Genomic DNA, 27744 nt, shown 5'->3' with positions numbered 1-27744 from the left:
ACATAATTCCTCCGATAAAGAATCAAAATATAAAAAAATCATTAAAAAGACTTAGATATAAAAATACAGGCTGCAAAACAGAAAAGGGATTTTGGTACATTCACTCCAGTGTGCAGGAAGAGTAACATTGCAGCATGATAATGATCCAGGGGACGAACATGTCAGAGTAAAAAAAGACCTGGTAAGATATGACTTAAAGCGATGGAAAACACTGTCACAAAACTGCTGCGGTCAAAGCTACAGGAGCTGTTTGAGCTTTGTGTCAAAAGGGAAGGAAGCACAGAGAGACCAATCAGAAGAAGAACCTGTAGAAAAACTCTGTCACACCCAAACAAAACACAACTTCTCTTTTTTTCTGCAAAGTAAAACTGTTTGTGATTATCTGAGGATCAGAGTGCAGCAGGCTGGATGTGACGATGGGGCTCTCTTTGCTCTGCATGATGGGCTTTTTCTGTAAGTACACGTCTGACATTGTTTGAAAGGCACCATTAATTAAAATGTTTCTGATCTCTGAGAATTAGTGAGTCACTGCTTAGAGCTTGTTTAGCAAACAGGAGAAATTTGGTGATTATTATTCATCCCTAAATTTACAATAATCAATAATCAGAGTAAAGCCTTTAAAAAAAACTTTACTCTGAGGTAAAATATCTGATGAGTTTTTATTCATTATTTTAGTGCTCAGTACAGTCATCTGTGGAAACGCTGAAGGTAAGAAACACTGTTTTTACTCCAGTTCATATATGTAGCTGTCATCTCCTACAATGCTCGAAATCAGGGGTGTCAAACCTACGGTCCACGGGCCACATTCGGCCCTCGATACAATTATTTCCGGCCTGCGAGCCACTTATTAATGGACCCTCGGTATGTGGGAGCTGAATCTTCAGCCCTGCTAAGAATCTGTGCTTTGATGGGCGCACCAATCACATGCAAAGACAGGCTGGGATCATACCATTATGTGAAAGAAAGAAGGGGGGCAGACGTTCTGAAGGCAGCAAGTTTAGTGGTACAGGCCAAACCATTTCAACAACTACCAAACAGGTAAAACAGCAAATGATTAAAGTGCAGGTAAACAGAAATGTTTCTATTTTTCAGCATCTACTATAGAAATATAGTATAGATATAATAATGATGAGCTACCAGAAGTTTCTTTGTATTTTTACACATTTGTTTCTTACAATTTAAGTCAAAGGGTGGTGCCGACAGGTTTCTCTCTTTCTCACAGCAGCTTTTTCTTCATCACGTAGAAAAACAGTTAAATACTGTAAATCTGTTCCTGTCCTTGTGTCTCTGCTATTGCCTCCCTGTTTGTTTATCACTGTTGTTGTCAAGTCCGTGTGTCTCAGGTGTAGGTCTCACTGTTTCCTGTTTTACTTTGACAGTGTCCCATCCTGTGTTCAGTTTTGCTTCCTGTATTGTGTCATTATGTTTATTTCCCTCAGCTGTCTTCTCCGTGTGTTTCCTCATCACCATCTTGTATATTTATGGAGTCAGTTGTCAGTTGTTTTTATATGGCGTTATTTTTGTGCCACTATTCTGACCGCACGTATAAAAAAAAATTGAGCGCACGTAAAAAAAATTGTGTTGCATTTTGAGGAGAAATTTATTTTGAGTGAAGAAAAACTTAATTTGAGTGAACAAAATTCATTGCTGCATGCAAAAAATGTATCTCAGTGTTTGCTATTATCCACACACACACACAACAGCAGCCCCTCTCGCTCAGTTTTTGCACTTGCGCTTGCTCGCAATGTGTTGCTCGCACTCTCAACATTTCTGCCCGTGCGCGCTCAACTCTTTCTGTACACCGTTATATTTGTGCCACAAAACCAGCCAATCAGAAACTTGGATGCAAAAAAAATCTGATTGGCTGTTCTGGTCTCCAATCAGCTCGAAATGACAAAATGCAATATCCCAGAATCCATTTTGTCTAAAACTTAAATGAGGCAGTGGCGGAGGAACACAGAGTGTTTAAAATGATCATATTAAGAGTGTGCTGCCTTCATACAGACTAATTCTCTTTTCATGGATGTTTATCTGAACAGATTACAGTACAGATTTACAAGAAGATGATGATTTGTGTGAGTAGTGCAGTGTATCTCACTGATATTGGCATGTGTGCTGCTTACCTCAGTGTACGCTTTTGTATTAACTCTTGGAGTTCTCAAAATCCTTGTACAAAGCTACATGGATAAAAATGAAAGGAAATACCAGATACTCCGGCTTCCTCCCACAGTCTAAAGACATGCACTTAGTGGGGTTAAGTGAATTGATTATTTTAAATATGTGGGAGTGTGAATGTTTGTCTGTGTCTCTGTCTTAGCCCTGCAACAGACTGGCGACCTGTCCAGGGTGTAAACTGCCTCTCGCTCTATGATAGCTGGGATAGTCTATAGCCTCCTGCGACCCTGATAAGGATAAGTGGAAGAGAATGGACAAGAGTCTAAAGTGGGATTCAGCCTGTGGAAAACCCTAAAATCAGTTTTTAATGGCTCAGGCTATTTTCTATTGAGAGCTCCAGTAGATTTTCTTAATGTATGAGCTGTGATCAGCTGACTTGCTGCTCTTTACAGATTTATCCACCTGAATTCAGTCAGATGTAAGCAGACGTTTCATGAGTTGTCCTCGTCTCTACACTCACAGTACACTGTTTATACTGACTTTATATTGGACTGTCACTGTGCACCAGTCACACACTGGTCTTTCCTTTAAATCCATCACAGTACAGCAAACTAACCTGTTTATCCTGCACTAATCTGTAGAGGATTTTCATGCAGCCTTAAATAACACAGTGATTCTACCTCAGTTTGTTTTGCAGCATGCTTCACACTATGAAAAACACAATGTCAACATAAATACTCAAGTAAAGTACAGATTTGTACTTCGTTACTCCCCACCTCTGGAAATAAGTAAATTGTGTGATATTTGACTATAAAATTGAGGTTGTTTATATGATATTGTGTGTTTATGCGTTGATGTTCAGTGTCACAGTTTAGATTTGTGCACACCTGGTTGTGTTCAGTCACTCTGCTGGTAGAGTCTAAATATCATTTAATCTGTTTGGTAAAAACTAACTTTTTATTGTTGATTTTTAGTCAAATTTTTACCAGGACATAAATATAATTAAAATTAACAAGAGCAATAAAACCAGGATCGTTTTGTAATGATATATTTTTATTTGAACAGCTCCTCCTGAGCCCACTGTGACCCTCCAACCATCCACAACTCAGATATACAGAGGTGAGAAAGTCACTGTCAGATATAAGATTCAGGGATACAAGTTAAACGCATCTCCTCACTTATTTTATTTGTATTACACAATTCATCCAAAAACAGAACAAAATACTAACAAAAGTAGTGTAAAACAATAATAAATGATTGTCCTCATTTTAGGAGAGACTGGTCTGCTATGTTAGCCTTTCCCAAACTGCTCGTATGTTTACTTATAGCAGCAGTTTTTTCACTTCGTTTATCTTTAAATCTCCAGCTCTGAATCCACCACTGGAGGTTTAACAGCATTGTTAGCAAACAACAGCTAACTGACAACTAATGGATTGTATGTTCATAAATGTATAAAACATTTAAAAAGTATAAAAACAACTTTTATTGTTGATTTTCAAGTCAAATTATCAGTCTGCTAATGCTATGTTTTATTTGAACAGCTCCTCCTAAGCCCACGGTGACCCTTCAGCTACCTTGGCCTCAGATATACAGCGGTGAGACAGTCACTGTCAGATGTGAGATTCAGGGAGGTGAAGGAGCTCAGTGGACGTATGAATGGAGAACAGCTGAGGTAAACACACCTCCAACATCCAATGAATACAGAATCAGCAGCGCTGCTGAGTCTGACAGTGGAGAATACAGCTGTCGGGGCAGAAGAAACTCTTCCTGGACAGAGTGGAGTGACATCACCACATTGAAAGTAACAGGTAAGTTGGACACATTTCACACATTTTAATTCCCAAAACACAACAAAATACTTTAAACAGTACTGCAGGTTTTTTTTTTTTTTTAGTTTAGTATCCAAAGTCATGTAAAACAGTTTTTCCTTTATAAAAATATTCAGTCGTCATTCAGAGTCAAACATCCGGAAAAGAAAAAAAATGTGTTTGTAACATGAAAAAAATAAATGCAATTGTCATTGTCCCAGCTGCCTTGTGTCTGTGGCTGCAAACGCAGAGTTTTCATCACTGTTTCAAAACTGAATGTGAGCTAATGTCTTTCAGCTAAACTCAGGAGAAACTTTAAATGTTGCCATTGAATCTCCTCAGCTGAACACACGCTGAACACATGCTGGACACACGCTGGACACACGCTGGACACATGCTGGACACACGCTGAACACACGCTGAACACACGCTGAACACATGCTGGACACATGCTGGACACATGCTGGACACATGCTGAACACACGCTGAACACATGCTGAACACATGCTGGACACATGCTGGACACACGCTGGACACATGCTGGACACATGCTAAACACATGCTGAACACATGCTGAACACATGCTGAACACATGCTGGACACATGCTGAACACACGCTGAACACATGCTGAACACATGCTGAACACACGCTGAACACACGCTGAACACACGCTGGACACACGCTGGACACACGCTGGACACATGCTAAACACATGCTGAACACATGCTGAACACATGCTGAACACATGCTGGACACATGCTGAACACATGCTGAACACACGCTGAACACATGCTGAACACATGCTGAACACATGCTGAACACATGCTGGACACATGCTGAACACACGCTGAACACACGCTGAACACACGCTGAACACACGCTGGACACATGCTAAACACACGCTGAACACACGCTGAACACACGCTGAACACACGCTCGACACATGCTGGACACACGCTGAACACATGCTGGACACATGCTAAACACAAGCTGAACACATGCTGGACACACGCTGAACACATGCTGGACACATGCTGAACACAAGCTGAACACATGCTGGACACATGCTGGACACACGCTGGACACATGCTGGACATATGCTAAACACAAGCTGAACACATGCTGGACACACGCTGAACACATGCTGGACACATGCTGAACACATGCTGGACACATGCTGGACACATGCTGGACACACGCTGGACACATGCTGGACACATGCTAAACACAAGCTGAACACATGCTGGACACACGCTGAACACATGCTGGACACATGCTGAACACATGCTGGACACATGCTGGACACATGCTAAACACAAGCTGAACACATGCTGGACACACGCTGGACACATGCTGGACACATGCTGAACACAAGCTGAACACATGCTGGACACATGCTGGACACATGCTGGACACATGCTAAACACAAGCTGAACACATGCTGCCATCAGCTGCTTCTCTGCTGGAAAATTTCAAGACAATAACAAAAATATTTCTGGATTAATTGCAACATAAATTATGAATCATTTTACAACATTTAAAGACAGGAAACCATTTTTACATGCTTTGATTTTTCAAACCTAAATCACTGAAACAGTCTCATCAAACAATCAGATGAATGACTGCAGACCAACTCAAACACATCACATCACATCGAATCACATCACATGGGATTACACCTGTCCCACTGTTACACTGGCTCCCAGCATGTTTTCAAACTGATTTCAGGATTTAATTATTTGCTTTTAAGGTGCTTCATGGCCTGGAGTCTGACATGGAGTCAGTCACTTCCTTTTAATTCATTTAAGTAATATTTTCATGAGACAAATTCTCCAGTTTTACTCGACATGTTAATGTTCTTTGAACTGTGTTGCTTTTTTCTACATTTGTCACTTTTGTTTATTTATTCTTCTGCTCCTATAAAGAGTTGTGAAATTTTGAGTTTGAAAAGTCTTGTATAAAGTTGTCATTACTGTCACGTCCTGTCTTTGGGGACTAGTCTGTTCTTCTGTTTCTCTTTCTGACAGCAGGATTACTTGGAGAGATGGAAATAGAAAAATAGAAGAACTTCAGTTTTGTTGTGTCTACTTTAAGATTGTGAGATTAAGGATCGGCCTTGACAGAGTAACTTCTTCAAAAGCCTAACTAATCCTGGGATTTAAAAAAAGTCTCTCCTCATCCTGTTTCTAGATTTAATCTAAAGTGTTTTCTTGTTTATCCGCACTGATTTGTTTATACACCTCAAAGATCGCATCTTTGTGAAAGTAAATCAGACTTAAGACAACTCATTAAAAAAAAAAATCAGTAACTTTTTGTAAATAATAAATTTATTTATAAAGAATATAAATAAAAGATAACTGTACAAAGTAAATACTTGTACGTTTTACTAAAAATGTTGTGTTACAGTTTGAAAGCTATAAATAGTTTTATTGTGACTTTGTTTTGATGTTGAGTCTTCAAACTGTTTGTCTGTGAATCAGCTGTTTTGCAGTGACTCTACTCTTATGTTATAAACAGCAGAGTTTTTCTGTTTCTCTTTTCCTAACTGGATCATTCTTATGTGAACAGTTCCCAGTAAGCCCACTGTGACCCTGCAGCCACCCTGGACTCAGATATACAGCGGTGAGACAGTCACTGTCAGATGTGAGATTCAGGGAGGTGAAGAAGCTCAGTGGACGTATGAATGGAGACAAGGCCAGAAAAACATACCTGAAACATCCAATGAATACAGAATCAGCAGCGCTGCTGAGTCTGACAGTGGAGGATACAGCTGCCGGGGCACAAGGACCTATATGTTAACAGAGTGGAGTGATGCCATCACACTGACTGTATCATGTAAGTTGGAGATCTGTTTTATCAACATCAGTAAGAATCTGTTGTTCTTGCAGCTTTGTAGCTGTTTCATTTGTGCTGCTCAGTAAAATATTTTTAAAAGCAGCTTTTTATTCACAGTGAAGAGAACAAAACATATCAGAGTAACTTCTCTGCTGTGCAGCTCTAATACATGAAGTGCAGAACAAATGCTGAACCTGCTTCAGCTGCTCCACCACATCCACTAAGAACAACAGTTACATCCAATATTTTCACTTCTGTATTTGTCTTATTTTTATTTTTATTACTCCCTGTTGCACCAACATATGATGCAGTTCCTTCAGTTGTTTTTAGCATGTTGTCTATTGTTGAAATGATCTTAGAGGTTTCAGGTTTTAGTTAAAGAGTCTGGTGACAAACACACACTGGATCTTTTTCACTTAATGAACCTCGCCTCTGTCAGTGTGCCCCAGGGTGACTGTGGGTACAATGTAGCTTGCCATCACCAGTGTTTGAATGTGTGTGTGGATGACTGAATGTGTAATGTGCTTTGGGGTCCTTAGGGTCTAGTAAAGCGCTGTACAAATACAGGCCATTTCATGAACTCTGAACTGCAGACGACAATATGGCCTCATTTTATTGGATGCTGGTCTGTGCTGGTATGTTATTAATTTAGAGTAATTACATTTAATGAGTATAGAAATTACTCATAATCATCTCACAGACAAAACATTATGTGCAGCTACTTTCAGTACCATTGCTATTTATTTAGAGTTTTTTCTCTAATTGATCTTTCTGAGTTAGCTTCAGTAATTACTTCCTCCAAACCATCGATGTGTCTTTTAAAACCCATTCTGACACATCTGTGCACATCGACAGGAAATGTCAGCTTCCACAGCAAAAGAATATAAAACACACTTACTAGGTCTCATCTTAGCTATCAGAGGCTTTAACAGCAGATTTAGTAAAGAACACAAGGACATAGCATGCTAAGTACAATCAGATCATATTAACCTGGGTTACTTTCTCATTACAGATGAATTAACTAAGTCATGCTTCAAATTAATGAGAGTAAATGAACTATGCATTTATTAATTAATTTTAAATACACTGAAGTAAATTTTTAAAAAAATTGCTGTGCAGATCAAAACAGTATTTCAGTATTTTGTGTCACACACTTTGTTATAGCTTCACTAATAAAGTTTTGTGATATTTGATCATTCTCATGTTTCCATCTTTAAATTGTTCTGATTCAGTCATTTTTACTTTTATGTTCTTGTTCTAAACTGAACTGCAGCGAAACCAAAGGCTGAACTGAGAGCTGATAGGACAGCTGTTCCAGTAGGGGGCAGTGTGACCCTGACCTGCTCTGTGAACCCATCATCATCATCTGGATGGAAATACTACTGGTACAGAGATGGGAAATCTTCTGAACCTGCGAGAAATGAACAAATCAGTGTCTCAGAGGGAGGACTCTACAGGTGCAGAGGAGGAAGAGGAGAACCAGTTTACTACACAGAGGACAGTGAGACAGTTTGGATTGACACAACTGGTGAGTTCAAACTTGAATTTACCACAAAGCACTACATCTGATGGTAATTGAACCTTTTGTCATTCATGTGTTTTTATTGTACTTTCTTGAACATTAACAGTGTCAAACAGGCCTGTTGTGACTCTGCATCCAAACTGGTCTGAGATATACAGAGGAGAGACGATCACTGTCAGATGTGAGATCCATGGAGGAGACACTGAGTGGGATTATGAGTGGGAAGCAAACAGCATCAGAAAACCTCCAAATCAAAATGAATACAGGATTAATTATGCTTCATCATTGAACAGTGGAAACTATCGCTGTAAGGGCAGAATGAAAAGTTCACAGCATGAAACAACAGAGTGGAGTGATTCAGTCACACTGACAGTTTCTGACAGTAAGTCATGTTTGCTTTAAGCTGTTTGAACACTTTGTAAAATGTGTTTCTGTTCATATAGACTGAGATTATTATTCTTTGTATAAACTGAGCTCACTGTTCAGAGACTGTACTACATGTTCACTGAGAGAAAATCTTTGTTGAACAGATGAACCCTGTCCTGTCCTCACTGTGTCTCCATCATGGCTGAGTCCTGGAGCCTCAGTAACTCTGAACTGTGAGGTTGAACATCCATCTGCAGGATGGAGCTTCTACTGGTATAAAGCTGTTCCTGATCTGAAAACATTCAACTATAAATCCTCCAGTTATAAGCTGCTACCTGATGGCAGTGGGACTGCACAGGACTCCTACATCATTCATGGACAGACACACACAGCAGGATATGTGTGCAGAGCTGGAAGAGGAGACCCAGAGTATCACACTGATCACAGTCGACCAAAGTTTGTCTGGTCTGCAGGTCAGCTTGTTTCTCTCTAATAAATTACGTCATCACTTTAATTCACCATTATTTTTCTTGCAGCGGCATGCTGACATTGAAATCTGATGTCCAATTACAATTAAATTGCATTAAATGATTTTATTTAAGTTTCCTCATAAGCATTAAATTGAATCTCATCCTTTCTCACTACATTCAAGTAAACTGAGCTTCAGTCAGACACTTCTGTTGTTGTTCAAATTCTTCCTTGTTTGTTTCTCACAGAGTTAAACAAGGATGAATTTTGTCTCCAGCTCTTTTTAATCTTCATGGTGATGATTAGAAAGTCTGTAAAGCTGGCAGCACTCCTGTGAAGCACATTATGTACACAGATGATCTCGTGGTCTTTAGTCCTCATGTTGTTGTGCTTTTGCTGTGAAAAATGATATCAGACATGATGCCTGTAAAAGTGCTGTCATGATTTGTAGAAGCAAAGAGAACAAACATTTAAGATCTGCTGATGTTAAACTGTCTGATCATGATCTGACTGTTTGTAATAAGGTCACAAATGTCAGACATCTTATTACATGACAGATGATGAAGATATTTGCTTGTGCAACAACAAACATGCACGCTGTGGACAAACTGTAGGAAAGCAGGTTTACAGAAACTTCTAATGTAGCTTCTAATGATGCTGTGAGATTATTACTGAGAGACCCAGATGGTTCAGTGAAATCTTTCCAGCTGCAGGAGTCACAACATTTAAATCTGTATTAACAAATCTCATTCATAGATTTATTTGCAGTTATGGTGGGTTTAGCAAGAACTATTTTTTTCACTGTGATATTTTGAATCCTAACATCTGTGAGCTTTGTGTCTTCACTGCATGTTGTTTCCAGATGTTCATTCAGCAGCGTCTCTCACAGTGAGTCCTGACAGAGTGCAACACTTCACCTCTGACTCTGTCTCACTGACCTGTGAGGGAAACTTCACTGAGTGGAGAGTGAGGAAGTTCTCTGAGGACGGCCGACTCTCTGACTGTAGGAGAATGACTGGATCCACATGTGACATCAACACATCAAAGTCAGATACTGCAGTGTACTGGTGTGAGTCTGGATCAGGAGAGTTCAGCAGTGCAGTCAACATCACTGTACAGAGTATGTTATTATACATTTACTTCTTGGATCTGAATGATTTAGACGTCACATGAACATTTGTCTCAGCTTTGCTCTATGTGAAGTAATTCTATGTGGCAAAACAAACAAAACTGAGAATTTCAGATGATTTTAGGCTCCAAAGCTTCAAACAATATTCTTGGTTTTTGTTCTCTAATTAAATGAGTATTTTATATTTTCTCCATCACAATAAAACTCTAAAAAGCTCAACATCTCTGTCATCACATTAGATAAACTTTTATTGTCTCCATTCAGAGTAACTTAGGGAAACACATCATGCAAAAAACAAACAAAAATGCAAACACTCACCCACAGTTTCACCCATAATGATTCAGCAATTGTACTGATAATATTTGACTCCTGCAGGGAAGACTAAACACTGAAATGTTGTCACTTGTTCAAACTTCTCTCCAGTCATTGAAACCAGGCTGAGATCTCCAATAGATCTTTCATCAAAGATCGTTATAAATATGACAATTATTTTTCTTTATATTTAACACGGTGTGTTTCTTATACCACTGCACAATCACTTCTGATTTCCACAATTTTTTTTAATATAATATGAAAAGAACAAGAGTCTCACACAGCCCTGTGAGACTCTTGTTCTTATAAATTGTATGTGTGAACGAGCAGAACTGACTTTCACTTCCTTTTGTTTTTTAATGAAAATAGCCAAACAACCATCTGATTATATAGGGATCCACTTTCATGTTATTTAACAGTGTATAAGTGTTTGTGGTATTAAACGCTGATCTTAGATCATAAATAACAATCGTGCATAAGCTGAGGGGTTTTCTAAATGCTTTAAAATCAAGTGAGTTAAAGTAATTATATTCAAATTGTACTTCACTTCACAAGTGCTCAACCATAATGCATTCAAAGGATTTCATTACTACTGATGTTACTGCTGCAGGTCTGTGATCATTATTTTGCTGATTGCAGCCTTTTTCTATATAGTGAGGATGAAGCTGATATCAACAGGACTCCAAGCTGGAGTCAGCTCATCAGCAAATGTTTAAAGAGAAAAGCTGAAACAGCATCAGGCCACAGGCCTTCTTGGTATTTAAGTTTTTAAATGCAGTTCTTTTTATTTCATTCTATTCACAACCCTTAGATCAGTTACTAAGTGAGTCTCTGTTAGATCACATTATGAGCTTGCAAAATAAAAGGATCAGCCATTCTACTTTATTTACTACATGCATTTCTTTCTTACCTGGATTCAAGTCGATCATCTGTTTCACAGAGTCGCTTATGTGAAAATCTCCCTGAAGCTTACATGTCCGTTTTTTCTAAAAGTGTGCACCAGCTGATGTGACTGAAACAATTGTGTGTGATTGTGTCACAGATGATGGTAATGGTCCTATCCTGGTGAGTCCTGTTCATCCTGTGACTGAGGGAGCTTCTGTTAGTCTGAGCTGCAGTTTGAAAACACAAAAAATACTTTCCAATGTGTTTTTATATCACAATGAGAAACTTATTCAAAATGATACCCGAGGGGAGCTGAAGATCTCTGCAGTGTCAAAGTCTGATGAAGGTTTCTACAAGTGTCAGTACTCAGGAAGAGAGTCAGCACAGAGCTGGATGTCAGTTAAAGGTGAGCAGGATCAAAACATTTGATGTGTTTTTGTAAAAATGATTTTCATGCTTGAGAAGAAACATTAGATTGTCTGTTAATGCTTGAAGTCACCTGGATCTATTTTGTGAGAACTGAAATATGCAGTATAATAATAAGTATTATACTTTATTATTACTTAATTATTATTAGTCATTTCAGCAGCTGTGTCAGGAGCTGACAGCTCTTCATCTCCTGTGTGGTTGATTGTTGGACTGGTTTGTGGAGTCTCTCTCATTATTATTCTCCTGCTCTTGTTGTATCGCTGCAGACAGTCCAAGTGTAAGAGCCTCTTCTTTTCATGCTGTATTAGAGAGTTTATTTACTACATACACTTTAATTATTCACACATATACATGTATTCTGATCTCATGACACAAAATATCAGTGGAACAATTTATACATGACAAACATGTGTAATAACATTTGTCTCTTTCACAGATTCCTGCTTCACCAGGTTGGTAAAATACTTTTTATTATAATTTTAAACAAACATCAGTTACTTTTGAGTTTGTTGTGTTTATTTCCTGTTTCAGGTCGATCCAGTCTGAGAGTCACAGTCCGGGCTCCTCCACAAATCATGGAGTCAACCAGAATGAAACTCATGAGTACGGCTCTCTTCATCCTGGTCAGTATTTAAACCATTTAAATAATATTATCATTATTAATATTGACTTTTCATTCAGTCTTCATTAACTCAAACAGTTTCAAACAGGTTCAGTTTGTGTTCAGCAGTTTTTCAAAGGATCTTTATCAAAATCCAGTTAGACAAAAATCCAAACAGCCAAATGCCACATGAACATAAAATCAGAAACAAACAGGAGTTTACAACCCGAGTTTATCTTTACTGAAAGAATCCACAGAGATGTTTTTTTCAACACGTTCTAACTCCCTAAGCGTATTATTTTACGCTAGGTGACAAATCATCAACATTTTACACTTTTGGGTACCCAACACGTTCCTAAATGACAACATTGGAAAAATAAGAAAACATGAGAACCGTTTGGACGCAATCTACACGTTTGTTCATTTTCTTAAAATCGCTTTGGAAAACACTATTTCACTTTATTAAAGTGCTGGTTAATGTTAGGGATAAGGTTAGGTTTAGGGCTGGAATACATGGCTGGAACGTCTATTACCGCGGGACCGTCATTGCACAGGAATTCATCCATAACCCGGCGCCTACCATAAGAACGTGGATATGGCAAGCCATCGCGATATTTGGCCAGGGTGGCTTGCCATACATGAAAGGTCACCTTTCACAATCCTCAGGAACGCTGCGTGACAAAACATCGGTATGCTACGCCCCGGGAGTGAGAACAGCTGTTGTTTAATATCATAACAACACAAACAATAACAACATTATGGGTTAATGGTTTGAAAATATCTCATAGTTCTGGTTTTGACTTAAAGAGGAATATTTAATCTCTTTTAGGTTTTTATTAAAATGATTAATGTGACCCTGGCTCGTCTTTTTTTTTTTTTTTTTTTTAGGTACCAATAACCTCTCTGAATATGTTATGCACGTGGAAGACAACAGAAATGGTGCAGTATATGTGCAGAAAAGCACAGAGCAGTCAGAGATGAAACTTGCTTTTGATTTAATGAAACTAATTCCATATGACATGTTTACAATCCTGTAACTAAAATATGAACATTTCAGGATCAGATCAACATCAAGATGTCACATACTCTCTTATTGACCTTAAAAACCTTCAAAAGAACAGTAAGTAAATAAAACACATGCAGTTTAAAAATAATAAATATAAATGTAATGTAAAAATACAATAAATAAAAATGTTAAAAAATTAACAGTTAATTTCTTTCATATGTTGAATACTCTGATCATCTTCACAGGGAAGCATCATGAACCAGAGCAGAGTGCTGTTTACTCTGAGGTGAAGACGGGAGCTGCAGGTACAGACACAACAGTCTCATTCAGTGTTTGTACTGAAATGTGTCATTTCATTATGTTGCAGCTAATTATAGGTCAACATGGAGTTTAATTATTCACTTATCAAGCTTACCTACTACACACTACCACTATACATCAGCAGAGTTAATCTGCAGTCATTTAGGTTTATGGTGGGTTAGTCATTAAGTCAGGTGTATTTGTTTAGCATGATACTGTGTTGTTGTGTTGTCATCATTCAAAGCACTGAAACACAGGGTGGGTGATGCAGAGTATAAATGAGTATATGAGTTCATTTTGTAGTTTGCTGCAGATGAGTAACATCAGCAACATTGGAAGAAAGAACTGTGGAGTTCACGGTCAAAAGTTTCAGTTGCTCAATCGCTGTGGACTTATGAACTGAAATTATCTTTTTTTTATGTCAACACTATATCTGAAATCAGCAATAGCACTGAGTAGATTAGTTACATTAGGATAACAGTCAGGTGATTGAATTACATGATTATTACTAGTTGATTAAGATTTTTGTTTTGCTAATTTCCTTAAATAAAATATCCTTTGTTCAAAAGTCTAAATTGTTAACTTTTTGTGTAACAGTAAAGGAAACCTTGTGAAGTATTACATCTCATCATTGGCTCTTACATGCTGCTCTTAGCACTTAAAGTAGTCTGTTCTGTACTTGGCAGCTAAAGTAATAATCTAGTGAAACTACAAAGAGCGAGAATCATTAAGGGGAGCGTAGCATTAATGCTGTTAATGGCTGCAGCTGACAAATCTGCAGTTTAAATCCACCTCTACGTCCAACAGTTCTGTGTCATATATCTGCTGATCAAATGTATCCTGAGCTCTGACTTCTCTGGTCTTAAAATCTTCTTTCCACTCACAGGAAAATCAAGTCCTGCAGCTGATGCAGCAGTTTATTCTGAAGTCACATTAGGAAGCTTTCCTGGTAATTATGCTGCCATGCAGGATGAGTTATTCAAGTTATTAAATGGGGAACATCCTGAAACTTGGACATTTCTGTTCTTTGTGTGTTTGTCTTACAGGTCAGTGAGGAGAGCTGCAGCAGCAAAAAGGAGCATTTTATGAATCCACTGTTGCTCCTCTGCTGCTCAAATATCAGACGCGCTCACTTTTTAGTGTTTATGAAGATGATATTGAATAATATGATATAGACTTGTTACTTTTGCTTAGCATAACACACACAAGGGTGTGTCCTGTTTCAGATCCAGGCTCTTTATATTCAGCTGATTTTTTTTTTTTTTCTATATTCACTGTTGAACTTTTGTATAAAACTTTGAATGTATCCTGTTCCAACAGCAGTGAGATAAAAGTTTGAAGCCTGTGATTTTTGTAGCTGACAGCAACGACTTAAAGTCAGCAGAGTTTCTTAGGAAGTGCTGGTGTGGACACCAACAAATACTTTTACTATTTGAGTTTAAAAATCTACATCATGTAAAAAGGAATTATCAACCCATGTTCTCCACTTATTAATTCAGAATCACAGGAGCCTCTCCCAGCTGTAACACACTGGGACAATTCACCATTGTGTCACATGACTAACTCACAGAGACACACAAACATTCAGGCTCACAGTCACACCTACGACCACTAGAATCACAAGTTAACCTAACATGCAGGTCTCTGGACTGTGGGAGTACCTGGAGAGGGGCCATGCAGACACGTGGAAAACCCATTCAATTATTATATTTTGCAGTTTTCCTCTTACTGTTTGCATGAAATTTTATTAAAGCAATTTAACAGGAGTAAAACAAAAGCAGATTCAAAAATGAATGAATGAATGAATGAATGAATGAATGAATGTCTTTTATTCGAGCAACCAAATAAAGTTATTGTAATGTACAATTACACAAAAAAAGAAAAAAAACAAGTTTAGCTCGAAAAGGAGTGGGATGAAGACAAGCTTTTTAACTCCCACCCCTACAATCTTATCTGAGTTTTAAATTTTGTAGTTGCGCAGTACATTTAAATATTTGTGACATACAATTACGGTTATAAAATTATCGCATTGTCATAATTACAACATACAGTAGTGTAAATATTTAGCATCAATAATACAGTCTTTGTTACCACCGTTGAATATCACAGTCATCACCATCATGGTCATTATATTACCATTACATCTTCTCCGTATATTATTTATATTTTAGCTATGAAAATATCAATGAAGTATGCTTCCGTTGTATAGTTGTAACTTCATCAATTTTACTTTTAAGAATTAATTCTGGTCTACTGTTTCCTAATAATTGAGATAACAGTAATAACAACAGCGTAAGACAATATCAACAGTGTCCATTTCAACTCTACAAAATAATTGTTTATATAAGTATTTGTTGTTATCATTCTTTCTACACACACACACACACACACACACACACACATATACACACACACACACACACACAAAGAAAAAAGAAAGAAATAATACAAAGAATATATTATTATTTACTATCATGGATAAACAATCACACACTCTGTTCCTCTTTGTACCTTGACAATATACATTTTTTTGTACCTCGATTTAAACAGATGAATATTTGGACATTGCTTGAGCTCTACATCCAATCTGTTCCAAAGTTTCACTCCACACACAGACACACACAAACTTTTCCTGGTAGTTCTAACTATCTGCCTTTTAAAGTTACTACATCCCCTCAAATTGTAACCTCCTTTATGTGTAAAGAGCTTTTGGATATTTTCTGGCAGTACACCCTTATTTGCCTTATATAGGAGTTAAGCAGTCGAGTATTCAACTAAATCAATCAGTTTTAATAGTTTTGACTGCAAAAACAAAATATTAGTGTGACTATAATATCCTACCTTATACATTATCCTTATAGCACATTTTTGTAGTATAGCCAGGTGATGCAGAGAACTTTTGTAATTATTGCCCCACACCTCTACACAATAAGTCAAGTATGGTAGGACTAGTACACAGTATAACAAAAACATTGCATGGCAGTTTAAGAAGAACTTGGCTCTATTTATGATTGAGATACTTTTGGACACTTTATTTTGTATATGTCTGATTTCCAGCATAATCTGCTATCAATCATTACTCCCAAGAATTTTATTTCTGATACTACATCAATGACTACACCATCTATTTTTATTACAGTATCTTCATTTACATTGTAATTCCCAAAGAACATTACCTTGGTTTTGCTCAAATTTATAGATAATTTGTTAACATCCATATTTTTAATTTCCTTAACTCATTGTTAATGTTAAGTACTAGGTCACTATGGTCGTCGTTGGAATAAAAAAAAAAAAAAAAAAAAAAAAAAAAAAAAAAAAAAAAAAGGGTGTCGTCAGCAAATATAACTAATTTTAATAACTTTGATACATTAAATATGTCGTTTATATAAAGGTTAAATAGAGTTGGTCCCAGAACTGATCCTTGTGGCACTCCACAGCTAATGCCCAAATACCCCGATTCAAACTCGCCCATCTTCACATACTGCTGTCTCTCAGTCAAATAACTTTGGATCCATTTTTTGTTTTGACAAAATAATCATCAAATCACATCAGTTATATATCCAACATAATAGTCCAATTCCTTCTGAAAATTTTAATCCACATGGTACAGATGAGCAGAGAGCGGCAAATAACACAGATCCAATTTGTAAGTCCACAGTTCTCTTGCCAACTTTTATCACATATTCAGCCATGATTTTAGTAAAGTAGCTGCTGAAGTCTCCTATAACCTGTTTCACTTCACCCAAGATCCTGTTCCAGTGGAGTTCTGTTGCACAAGGTGCTTTTGATAAGATGATGCAGCTCTTTGCAAGATAATGATATATTTAAAAAAAAATAAAATAACATAAGAGTTTTTAAAGAAGAAAATGGTGAAAATTATGACTTGGCGAAATATGTCCGCTTGAAGAAACAGAACAACTTTGCACATCTATAGATAAAGATAACAACACAACACAAGAAACAAGCTGTCGTTTTTGAAAAGGACAGGAAATATAAACATTCAGTCAAAACCACAGGAGCTGTTTGAGGTTGGTGTAAGAAGGAAGGACACAGACAGGCCAATCAGAACACGTGTTATAAAAATGGATTTTTATATCCATATTAAACAGTGCTTCTCTTTCTTCTGCATTTCGTATTTCTGTGAAGTAAAGTTATTTGATTGTGGTAGAATGACAAGGGCATGCTACATGGATGTAAACATGGCATCAAACTGAGATAACCGACCCAAATAAACCGCCATGTATGTTGTAGAGAGGACGACCAAAAACACAGAAGGAAGACTGGCACAAAATTAAGGAGAGGCAGCGACTAAATAGACACAGAAGGATGATTAGAGGAGTGGAGACAACTCAAGAAAATGAGACGGGGCTGAAGCCAATCGATGAGACAAAGGAGGTAACAGTTAACACTTAAAGCCCCGGAGAGCAGCCATGTCTACCTTCAAAATAACAGGAAGGGACAAAATAACAGGAAGGGACAAAATAACAGGAAGGGACAAAATAACAGGAAGGGACAAAATAACAGGAAGGGACAAAATAACAGGAAGGGACAAAATAACAGGAAGGGACAAAATAACAGGAAGGGACAAAATAACAGGAAGGGACAAAATAACAGGAAGGGACAAAATAACAGGAAGGGACAAAATAACAGGAAGAGCAACTGGATAAAGTCTTACAAGTAAAAGGTTCGTAAGAAGATGGGGTTCCTACAGCGGGGAACCATCTGAGTCTTCTGTCTTTCTAAGGGATCAGAATCTGGAAACAAGCCAACCTGAGGAGAAGAGGAAAAAAAAAAAAAAAAAAAAAGAAAAAACTAACTACTGTCTTAGAGTTTCCACAATGGCTTTTTTTTCATCATTCTGTTCTGTAGCACATACCTTAACATAAGAGTCACATGGCTCCTGGTGTCACGGCGGGGTGCGCCGATGTGTGATGAAACAGGACCCAAAAGCAGATGAGGACGATGAGTTGTAAGTTTGAACAGAAAAGTGATCCTTTAATGATAACGGCAAGGGAAAACCAGGAAACCAAAGCAAACTGTCAAAACACTAAGAGGTACTAAGACCAAAAACTATAACTATGGTGGAAAATAACAGGCAAAAACTAATGTAGAACTGACAGATGAAAGCCATAACTATGGGTGAGGGAAAACCTGACTAAGGTCAAAATAAACAGACAACCCGACAATAGCATGCAGAAAACAAAGGGCTTAAATACATACATGAGGTGATCAGGGGAAGTGGAGACACATGGGGGAACAGCTGACTGACATAAACCTAATGACAGGACCAGGAGAGGAAAGCTAAATACAATGAACAAAGAACACATGACACTGTCAGAATAAAACAGGAAACACTAAAACTAGACATGACAACACAAACTAAACAAACCTAATGCGTGATGAATAATACAAGAACCCAAAACATAGAAAACCAGAGGAACAATAAACAATAACTGCCCAAACTAAAGACAGATAGGAAATGACACAAAAACTAATCACACAACAAAATGAGACAAATACAAACATGAACTCAGAGCGCTGGGTCAGAGACCCAGCCTGTGACACCTGGCTCTCATTCAGCACGTCTCTCGCCTCCAAAACTGTGAATAAGTACAAATACCACATAATACATTTTAATGACTTTCTGGTCACATTAATAAAGAACATTAATGCTCTGTTCATGTTCCAAAAATGTACAAAAAAAAGGTTTGTTCACATTTAGCACGTGTGTGCGTGTGCTTCTGCACCACAGGGTAGAAAATATAAAAGCATATGTACCAGGCAAGCTCTTTTTGTCACGGTCCTGGGTCTCCTGACCCAGCGTTTTTAGTTCTTTGTGGTTTTTGTATTATTGTACTTATGTGTGTGATTTATTCTATGGTTTCTAGTTTCGATCCCTTGCCCTTCATGTTTCTCTGTGTCCCCTCTGTTCTGTGTAAGTCTGTGTCTGCATGTTTGAGTTCCCCTCTGTGTCCCCTCTGTTCTTAGAGTCCTCTGCCTTATGGTTTATGTCTCTGTGTTTCTTAGTTGCTGTCTCCACTGTGTCAAGTTCGCGTCTCTGTGTGATCCTTCCTGTTTTACTTTGAAGGTCCGTGTCTTATGTAAATGTGTCCTGCTTTGCTTGTCTCGTCAGTCCTGATTTCTCCCAGCTGTGCCCTCCTTCTGTGTCTCATTCCCCTCGTTACTTCCCAGTGTATTTAAACCCTGTGTTTCTCTGCGTCAGTGTCGCATTGTTCCTCATGCTGTGTGTGATTCTCCCCTTGTCTTCTGGTATGTGTTACAATTAGCTCTTTCCAGTTTAGTATCTCTGTTATCGTTTGTCACCTGTCAGCAATAAAGCTGCATTTTGAGTTCAGTTCTGTTTTCCCGTGAGTTTGCGTTTGGGTCCTATTTCCTGCCTGCCACACACCGATACATGACACTTTTTTTCTTTGTAAATAACAAAGGGCTGCCATGTTTAGCTTGTCGGATTCTTATTAACTCACCCTCGAGTTTTTGCTTCTCATTGGAGCATGTGAAAAACGAATAAGAGGCTGTCTGACGTGTGAAATAACAAGCTGTGAAAATGATTTGCAGGAAACCATAAAGTATTTCCAGTGGCTGAGAACTGAAAAAGGAAATCAGCATGCTTTCTAGAAACAGCTGTAATTCCTGTGAGTAAATCACACTTTAATGCTGAACACCTGATGTGACATTTTCACACAACAATACTTCTGCTCAGTATTGATTTCTTTTGCATGTTTGCCATCCTCCATCTTCCACTTTTACTGATTTGGTTCATGTAAACATTTCTGATGGTTTCATGTTCATCAAAATATTTTAATCTGCAGTTCCAAGTCTTACAGATTACACTCACTTTACATTCACAGACTTGAAGTTGTTGCTGTTCTTGGGAGACATTTCTCTTTTGTTCTGGTATCAAACTGCCTCGTGTTTGCTGAGTTTCAAGCTCTTTCTGTTCACCTGTCAAACTATTGCTCATGTTTCCAGAGCAGCTTTTCCTCTGCTCAGGTTAAAAATTTACATTCGTTTCTGTTTTGTCGATTTGCCAAGTTGCTGCTCAGTTGCTTTGAGTCAAAGTTCGTCAAAGTTCATCTCAGTTCACAGGTTGCATTGCAGTTAAATAAAATATTTCTCTTCTATTGAGTTTCTAAACTGTCTTTCAGAATAATTTATTCTCAGTTTTCTGCTCAGACTTTGTCTCAGACATCTGATTTTCTCCTCTTCTGTTCAGATTCAATCATCTTCTGCTCAGTTGTCTAAAGTCAAGACTGTGTCAGGGTTCCTGGGTGGTTCACCTGGTGTTTTCAGTTCATGTTCAGTTTATGTTCCACATTCATGTTTCCTGCTTCACCGTGCCAGCCCTCTGTCTCAGTGTCATTAGCTCTACTTCCTGTTTCATTATGTTCAGCTGTGTTCTCACCGGTCCCTAATCATCATCATTGGCCAGTGTACTTAACTCCTCAGTTTCATCCTGGTCTTTGTCGTGTCATTGATGTTAATGTTGTCTACTCTGCACGTGTGTTCAGTTCAGCCAGTCATCTTATGTTCAGCTCATCTGCTCGTCATAATAAACACCAGCCTTCACCTACCTGTGAGTCCAGCGTTTGGGTCCTCCTTTCCTCGCATCCACACTCAACACCCCTGACAGAATGACACGACCCTGCGTTGTGGACCCAGCGGACTCTGACCTCTTCGAGCGGCAGCAGGCAGCGCTCTTTCACTGGACGGAGGTGCTTTTTTTTTTTTACCCTCTTGGAGCACTCAAAGCACTAATGTGCTTCATGTGCACATTAGTGCTCAACAAATTGTTTGAAATCCAAAGAGGAGAAAGTAGAAAGAACATGTGACAAAATGAACATGGCTACTTACAAACACAGTGACTGTCCTCAGACAGCGCACACAACTGTCAAGTAATTCAGTTCAACTCAGTTTAACTGTCTGTCGCTATAATTTGGTGCTATATAAATAAAAGTTGACAATTTTTATTACAAGGTGCAAAATCATAACCACAGTCGCCTCCAGGGGCTTTATATTGTAAGGACTGTACAACAATACAGAGAAACACTCCAAATCAGACGGCTATGAGTGAGCAGTTGGTGACAGTGAGAATGAAAAACTCCTTTTTAACAGGAAGAAACTTTTGACAGAACCAGGCTCAGAGAGGGGCGGTCATCTGCCACCTGCTGAGGTAACACTGTGGAAAAGAACCAGAAATTAATAATAACTGAGCAGCTTGACCTCACAGATCATTCGGTTGCTTTTGAAGACGATGACTTACTGTAAGTGTGATTCTGGGTCAGGAGTCTGCTGTGGCACAGAGACCCTCTGAAGCAGGGTGGGCAATTCATTTTCCTGAGGGGCCACATGAGAAACTGGGCCTGTTGTGGAGGACCGCATCAATAAACTGAACTCAATCCTGCTGAGTACTAATTTGATCTCTGTATAAACTGGTACTGGTAAGAGTGGACGTTACAATTAGGCAACGAAAATGTGAAACAGACAGAGTTAGAAAAAAAGCCCTTCACAGCTTTTTGTTATTACGCTGATTGTTTGTCTTGTTTTGTCTCTGCAATAATTCAGTTTAATAAAGTGTTTTGAAATGAACTGAGTCACTGGTGAATTTTGAAGAGCTTTTTCTGTGTCTGTGACTCTTTTACTGCTTTTTTACTTGGCAGCACTTTTTTATGCGGCTCTGCCATCATGTGTCAGAATACAGAGAGAAGAGTCAAAGTCAACAACTTAAACACTTTTAGAGCTGCTGAGCACCAAAGCTTGTTTTTGACCTGTTTACGCTCTGAAGCCGTCTCACTGAAGACTTTGCAAACGGAAAATATTGTTTATGTTTTGATAAATTAAAACTTTTTAAACCCTAAAAAATTGTTTTTACTATTTTCAACTCTACAAAAATGTACAGTGATATTTTTATTCAACAAGTAAGATCATGCAGTGATAATATGAGATCAAACTACAAACATGGCAATACAGAATAACATCTTTGTTCCTCTAAGCAGCCACATTGCCTACATGTGTGTCAAAGGCTGTTGTTGGTATATAAATATAGTCGTGCACCCAGCGTTTTGTGTTTGGACTTTATAGTTTTGGGTTATTTAATATTCAGAGGTCATGATTCTGCCCTGTCTAGTTGTTATCCCTCTGTTTATGTTTTTAGGTCGTCTTAGTTTTCTTACCTAGTGTGTGTGTGTGTGTGTGTCACGAAACATACTTGATCATGAGAGTGAGAAACAGCAACAATGGTATTATTTGAGCACATGCATGCCTGTGTGAGATGTCATATGTTAATGAATCTATGCATATTCATGTAACCACAATAAAGAGCAGTGCTACGGGGGAGCTGACTGAGAGTGACTGGGGCTCCAGGAACAGCGCTCGTCTCGGTCATCTCCCTCGTGCACGAGATCACACAAAGAGTTCTGCCTGGTGCTTCATGCTTTTGCTAGCTGCAGTAAAATTGCCTCGGCTGTTCCAGCAATACGTTTGTGCCAACATAAAACCTAACAGTTAGTTACACAAATGAAGTGTATAAATTTTAAGTCTTTTCACAGCCTATTAGTATATTTGACTTAAGCTTGATATTCACAATAATGCTTTGATGTCATAAAATAAATAAAATCATACCTTTCTACTAAAACTGTTTGTTGTTCTCCACCTTTTCCTTAACCAGACCAGACCCTTGTACTGCAGGATTAACCTGAGTGTCCCAGTCGTGGACCGTATTTTAAACCAGGAGGATCCTAGGCTTTATTTTTGTTGATGTATTATAAATATTCTTGTTTTATTGTTATTGTCCATCCATCCATCCATTTTCTTCCGCTTATCCGGGGCCGGGTTGCGGGGGCAGCAGCCCAAGCAGAGAAGCCCAGACCTCCCTCTCCCCAGCCACCTCCTCCAGCTTATCCGGGGGAACACCAAGGCGTTCCCAGGCCAGCCGAGAGATATAATCTCTCCAGCGTGTCCTGGGTCTGCCCCAGCGCCTCCTCCCAGTGGGACATGCCCGGAAAACCTCACCCAGGAGGCATCCTTGTCATATGCCCGAACCACCTCAATTGGCTCCTTTCGATGTGGAGGAGCAGCGGCTCTACTCAGAGCCCCTCTCGAATGGCCGAACTTCTTACCCTATCTCTAAGGGAGAGGCCAGCCACCCTTCAGTTATCCCATTTCTTCTAGCCTGCATGGGGGTGACTTTCCCCTGCAGGCCCATCTTCTCCAGAATTGTCCTGATCACACACAAAAAATAAGAGAAGAATTGTGTCCAGCTGTGCTTCCAAGTGTGTCCTCTTAGCTACGATTCCCTCCTGTGGCTTGTTCCCTTGTTTGTTCTTGTGTGTATTTATGCCTGCATCTCTCTCTGTCCTGCATCGCGGTCTCCCTCATCGTCCGGCTGCGTGTTCTGCCTGCCGTTTAGTTTCAAATAATTCTTTTGGTATTTTTGCATTTTTTTGTATTCCAGCAATATAGCTGGGTTTAAGTTAACCTTTTCTAAGAGTCTGCATTTTGGGTCAAATCCTCATTTCTTCCCTCTTCACACCGCCAATAGAATAGCCCTTTATTATTTATTTATTTATTATTTATTTATTATTCTCATTGTACATGTACAATGAAATTAAGGATATTTAGATCAGACCATGGACCTTTAGATCAGACCATGACAGGAAGGATCACTTTTTAAAGAGACGTGGCTGATGGAAAATATTGTGTTAACATTTTTGAAACCGCAAGTTTGCAAATAGCTGCAAGTCTATCTGCACCATCTCTGCACTTAAACAAACATCAATGACCTCATGTATGTGTGTGTGTGTGTGTGTGTGAGATAAAACATATGTGATCATGAGGGTGCAAAACCACAACAGAGAGTCAAATGGTGGGACTCTGCACCATTTGACCTTAGAATTGAAGAAGCTTCTCGGATGAGAGGTGAAACGTCTTCAAGCAACTTAAAGAAGTCCAGACGCTTTTCTTTGCAAGCTTTGACTACGATGACCTGGATGACTGAGAACATAACATAATCCTAATTATGTTAGGATGCTGTTCGTGGACTACAGTTCAGCATTCAACACAATAATTCCCTCTAAGCTTTTCACCAAGTTGATGGATCTAGGACTCAGCTCATCACTGTGTCAGTGGATCCTCAACTTCCTCACAGACAGACCCCAATCAGTGAGGGTGGGAAAACAAGTCTCCCCCTCCATCTCACTCAGCACTGGAGTGCCTCAGGGCTGTGTTTTAAGCCCCCTGCTGTACTCACTGTACACTTATGACTGTGTAGCCACATCAGACACCACCTCCATTGTCAAGTTTGCTGACGACACTGCTGTTGGGGGCCTGATCTCCGACAACATCGAGACGGCCTACCTGGAGGAGATTAGGAACCTGGAGACCTGGTGCCAGGAGAATAACCTCCTCCTAAACATCAGCAAGACTAAGGAGCTGATCGTGGACTTCACTACAAAGCAGGCGAGGAATTACAAACCCCTCATCATCAGTGGCACGCCAGTGGAGAGAGTGGACAGTTTCCGATACCTGGGTGTCCACATCACTCAGGACCTGTCATGGTCCTGCCACATCAACACCCTGGTTAAGAAAGCCCGTCAGCGTCTCTTCTTCCTCAGAAGACTTAGAGACTTCCATCTGCCACTGAAGGTGCTCAAGAACTTCTACTCCTGCACCATCGAGAGCGTCCTGACGGCAAACATCTGCACCTGGTTTGGGAACAGCACCAAGCAGGACAGACGAGATCTGCAAAGGGTGGTGCGCTCGGCAGAACGCATCATTCAATCAGAGCTCCCTGACCTGCTGTCCATCTACACCAAGCGGTGCAAGTCCAAAGCTAGGTAGATTATGATGGACCTCTCCCATCCCAACAATGGACTCTTCTCACTGTTGAGGTCTGGGAAGCGCTTCCGCTCCCTTAAGGCCAAAACAGAGAGAATGAGGAGGAGCTTCTTCCCCCAGGCTATTCGGGGCCTGAACCAGGTGTAGGACTGGACTCTCCCAAACACGTCACTATAAGACTGGACTCTCACACACGTCACCACACGCACCACCACACATTTCCTATAATCCTATAATTTATAATCCTTATCTTTATAATCTCTTCTGCTATTTGCACATTCTTTACTGTAAATTCCTAAGTTAATTTGTAAATTTTTGTAGTAAACTGTAAATTGTAAATATTGTAAAACTTTTCTTCTGTCATTTAATGGTCGGGCATTGTACAGCTACAAGCATTTCACCCCCATGTCATACTGTGTATGGTTGTGTGTGTGTGACAAATAAAATTTGAATTTGAATTTGAATTTGAACCTTCACAGACACACAACAGAGAAAACAGAGAAAGATCCAGGAGACCCAAAAACAAACACGTGTCCACACCAGCAGAAGCAACAAGGAGCCAAAAAGAAAGATCACCTAAAAACCAACCGGCAGCTGATCCTGTCAGAGGTTGGCCACCCCAGTACGAGCTGAGGACAGAGCCCCAGGGCTCTGGGCACATGCACATAAATGCACAAAGACACACACCTACATCAACCCACCGTTCTAAAACCCTTCACCCTGTGTCAGTATTTCTGTGAAGTATGAATGAAAGTTTGCACGCAGCTGCAGGCTTATCTGCACTTACCGTAAAAACCCTCAGTGATCTCATGTTTTTCTCCATCAGCCCACAGAATGAATCTCAATGTCTCCTGAAAACACTTTGGCTCTGTGCTATGTGATAATGTCTTATTCTTGCTATCAAACCTCAGGATGTGTAAAGAGGAACTGGAAGTTTGGTCATGACCAAATTGAAATATTTAACACAATGAAGCAACATGGGGTTTGTTTCAGTGCTTTGTGTATTTACTCAATATGCATTCAAGTTTAGAGTTACTATGGCAACATGAGTAAAAATATAAAAATAAATGATTTAAGGAATAATTACTAAAATGCCTTTAGATACACAACAAAAACATCCTGACATCTCTCCTCTGTTTTGACCTTCTGCAAATGATTTTTAGTTTTTAATAAATAATTACAATCCACAGTAAAACTGAAAATAATGAATAAGTGTTGATAATGTTTAAGAGTTTATTCACTCGTATTGTAGGGACACCATAATATCATCTGACATATCAGTCTACACATAGCTAAACAGACTGAACTTCTGTCGAATCATACAGGATGTTATTCTCATTTATGTTGTAAGTTGAAACTTTTGTGACCTTGATAGAGACCATATGGATGTTTTTGTGATGACCCAGAGTCTCTGTGTTCCAGTGATCAGTTATCTGTAACTCAGTTTTCTTCATTTGTTACTATTGGGGCCTGAAATGATCAGCTTCAGTAAGCTTTAGTAAAGGTCACCTCGTCTGCATGTGACTCTGGAGAGAATTACATAGTCTTTGTTGGTAACATGTAACATTCACTTTGATGTGCCAATAGAAGATACATTTATTTGTTGTCTTTGTTAATTTAATTTGTGAAACATACAGGTCTTTAGTTTCAGTTCAACCACACAGTGAGTCATTTACTCTGTTTGGGTGTCAGCCAAACATAGAATTTAACCACAAGGTGAAAACATTCACAGATCTGAGGTCAAAGGAGCATTTTTATTATAGCACTGCATGATGATGTTTCAGCTAAGAGTCAGATAAAATCTCTGGATATTTTTATGCAGCATGAAAGAAGAATTTCAACATAATTCCTCCGATAAAGAATCAAAATATAAAAAAATCATTAAAAAGACTTAGATATAAAAATACAGGCTGCAAAACAGAAAAGGGGTTTTGGTACATTCACTTCCAGTGTGCAGGAAGAGTAACATTGCAGCATGATAATGATCCAGGGGACGTTGCGAAAACATGTCACGGTAAAAAAAAAGACCTGGTAAGATATGACTTAAAGCGATGGAAAACATGTCACAAAACTGCTGCGGTCAAAGCTACAGGAGCTGTTTGAGTTTGGTGTAA

General features: G+C 38.9%; 1 protein-coding gene and 1 long non-coding RNA gene across 4 annotated transcripts; one reads left to right on the top strand and one right to left on the bottom strand.

Annotated features, from left to right (window-relative positions):
* Positions 1–305: 305 nt before the first annotated feature.
* LOC120722143 (Fc receptor-like protein 5) lies at positions 306–15725 on the top strand. Its single transcript, XM_040013023.1, has 18 exons — positions 306–453; positions 676–708; positions 3181–3234; positions 3657–3923; positions 6493–6759; positions 8033–8287; positions 8388–8663; positions 8812–9120; positions 9978–10235; positions 11599–11847; positions 12019–12147; positions 12307–12322; positions 12402–12493; positions 13360–13410; positions 13529–13591; positions 13723–13782; positions 14664–14726; positions 14824–15725. Exons 1-18 carry the CDS (start codon positions 417–419, stop codon positions 14829–14831), a joined length of 2487 nt encoding a protein of 828 aa, XP_039868957.1. The 5' UTR covers positions 306–416; the 3' UTR covers positions 14832–15725.
* Positions 15726–17108: 1383 nt separating this feature from the next.
* LOC120722477 lies at positions 17109–19010 on the bottom strand. Of its 3 annotated transcripts, none has more exons than XR_005693508.1 (3): positions 18654–19010; positions 18453–18547; positions 17109–18215 (listed from the first exon to the last, which is right to left on the bottom strand). It is a non-coding gene; the product is annotated as an uncharacterized LOC120722477 (long non-coding RNA). The 3 variants fall into 3 exon arrangements; XR_005693498.1 differs by having other exon boundaries at positions 17109–18211; XR_005693519.1 differs by having other exon boundaries at positions 17109–17705; positions 18654–19009.
* Between the last annotated feature and the right edge of the window lie 8734 nt (positions 19011–27744).

The sequence above is a fragment of the Simochromis diagramma genome, unplaced genomic scaffold (assembly GCF_900408965.1).
Source record: "Simochromis diagramma unplaced genomic scaffold, fSimDia1.1 OVJJ01000082.1, whole genome shotgun sequence".
Classification (NCBI taxonomy): domain Eukaryota; kingdom Metazoa; phylum Chordata; class Actinopteri; order Cichliformes; family Cichlidae; genus Simochromis; species Simochromis diagramma.
Note: the sequence above shows the minus strand (reverse complement) of the source record. Positions and strands in the feature narration are given on the sequence as shown.

Coding starts and splice junctions, on each gene's coding strand:
- LOC120722143 (XM_040013023.1), top strand. CDS start 417: ATGGGGCTCTCTTTGCTCTGCATGATGGGCTTTTTCT. Junction 12,494..13,359: donor GTACGGCTCTCTTCATCCTG/GTCAGTATTTAA, acceptor TTTTTTTTTTAG/GTACCAATAACCTCTCTGAA. Junction 13,592..13,722: donor TAAAAACCTTCAAAAGAACA/GTAAGTAAATAA, acceptor TCATCTTCACAG/GGAAGCATCATGAACCAGAG.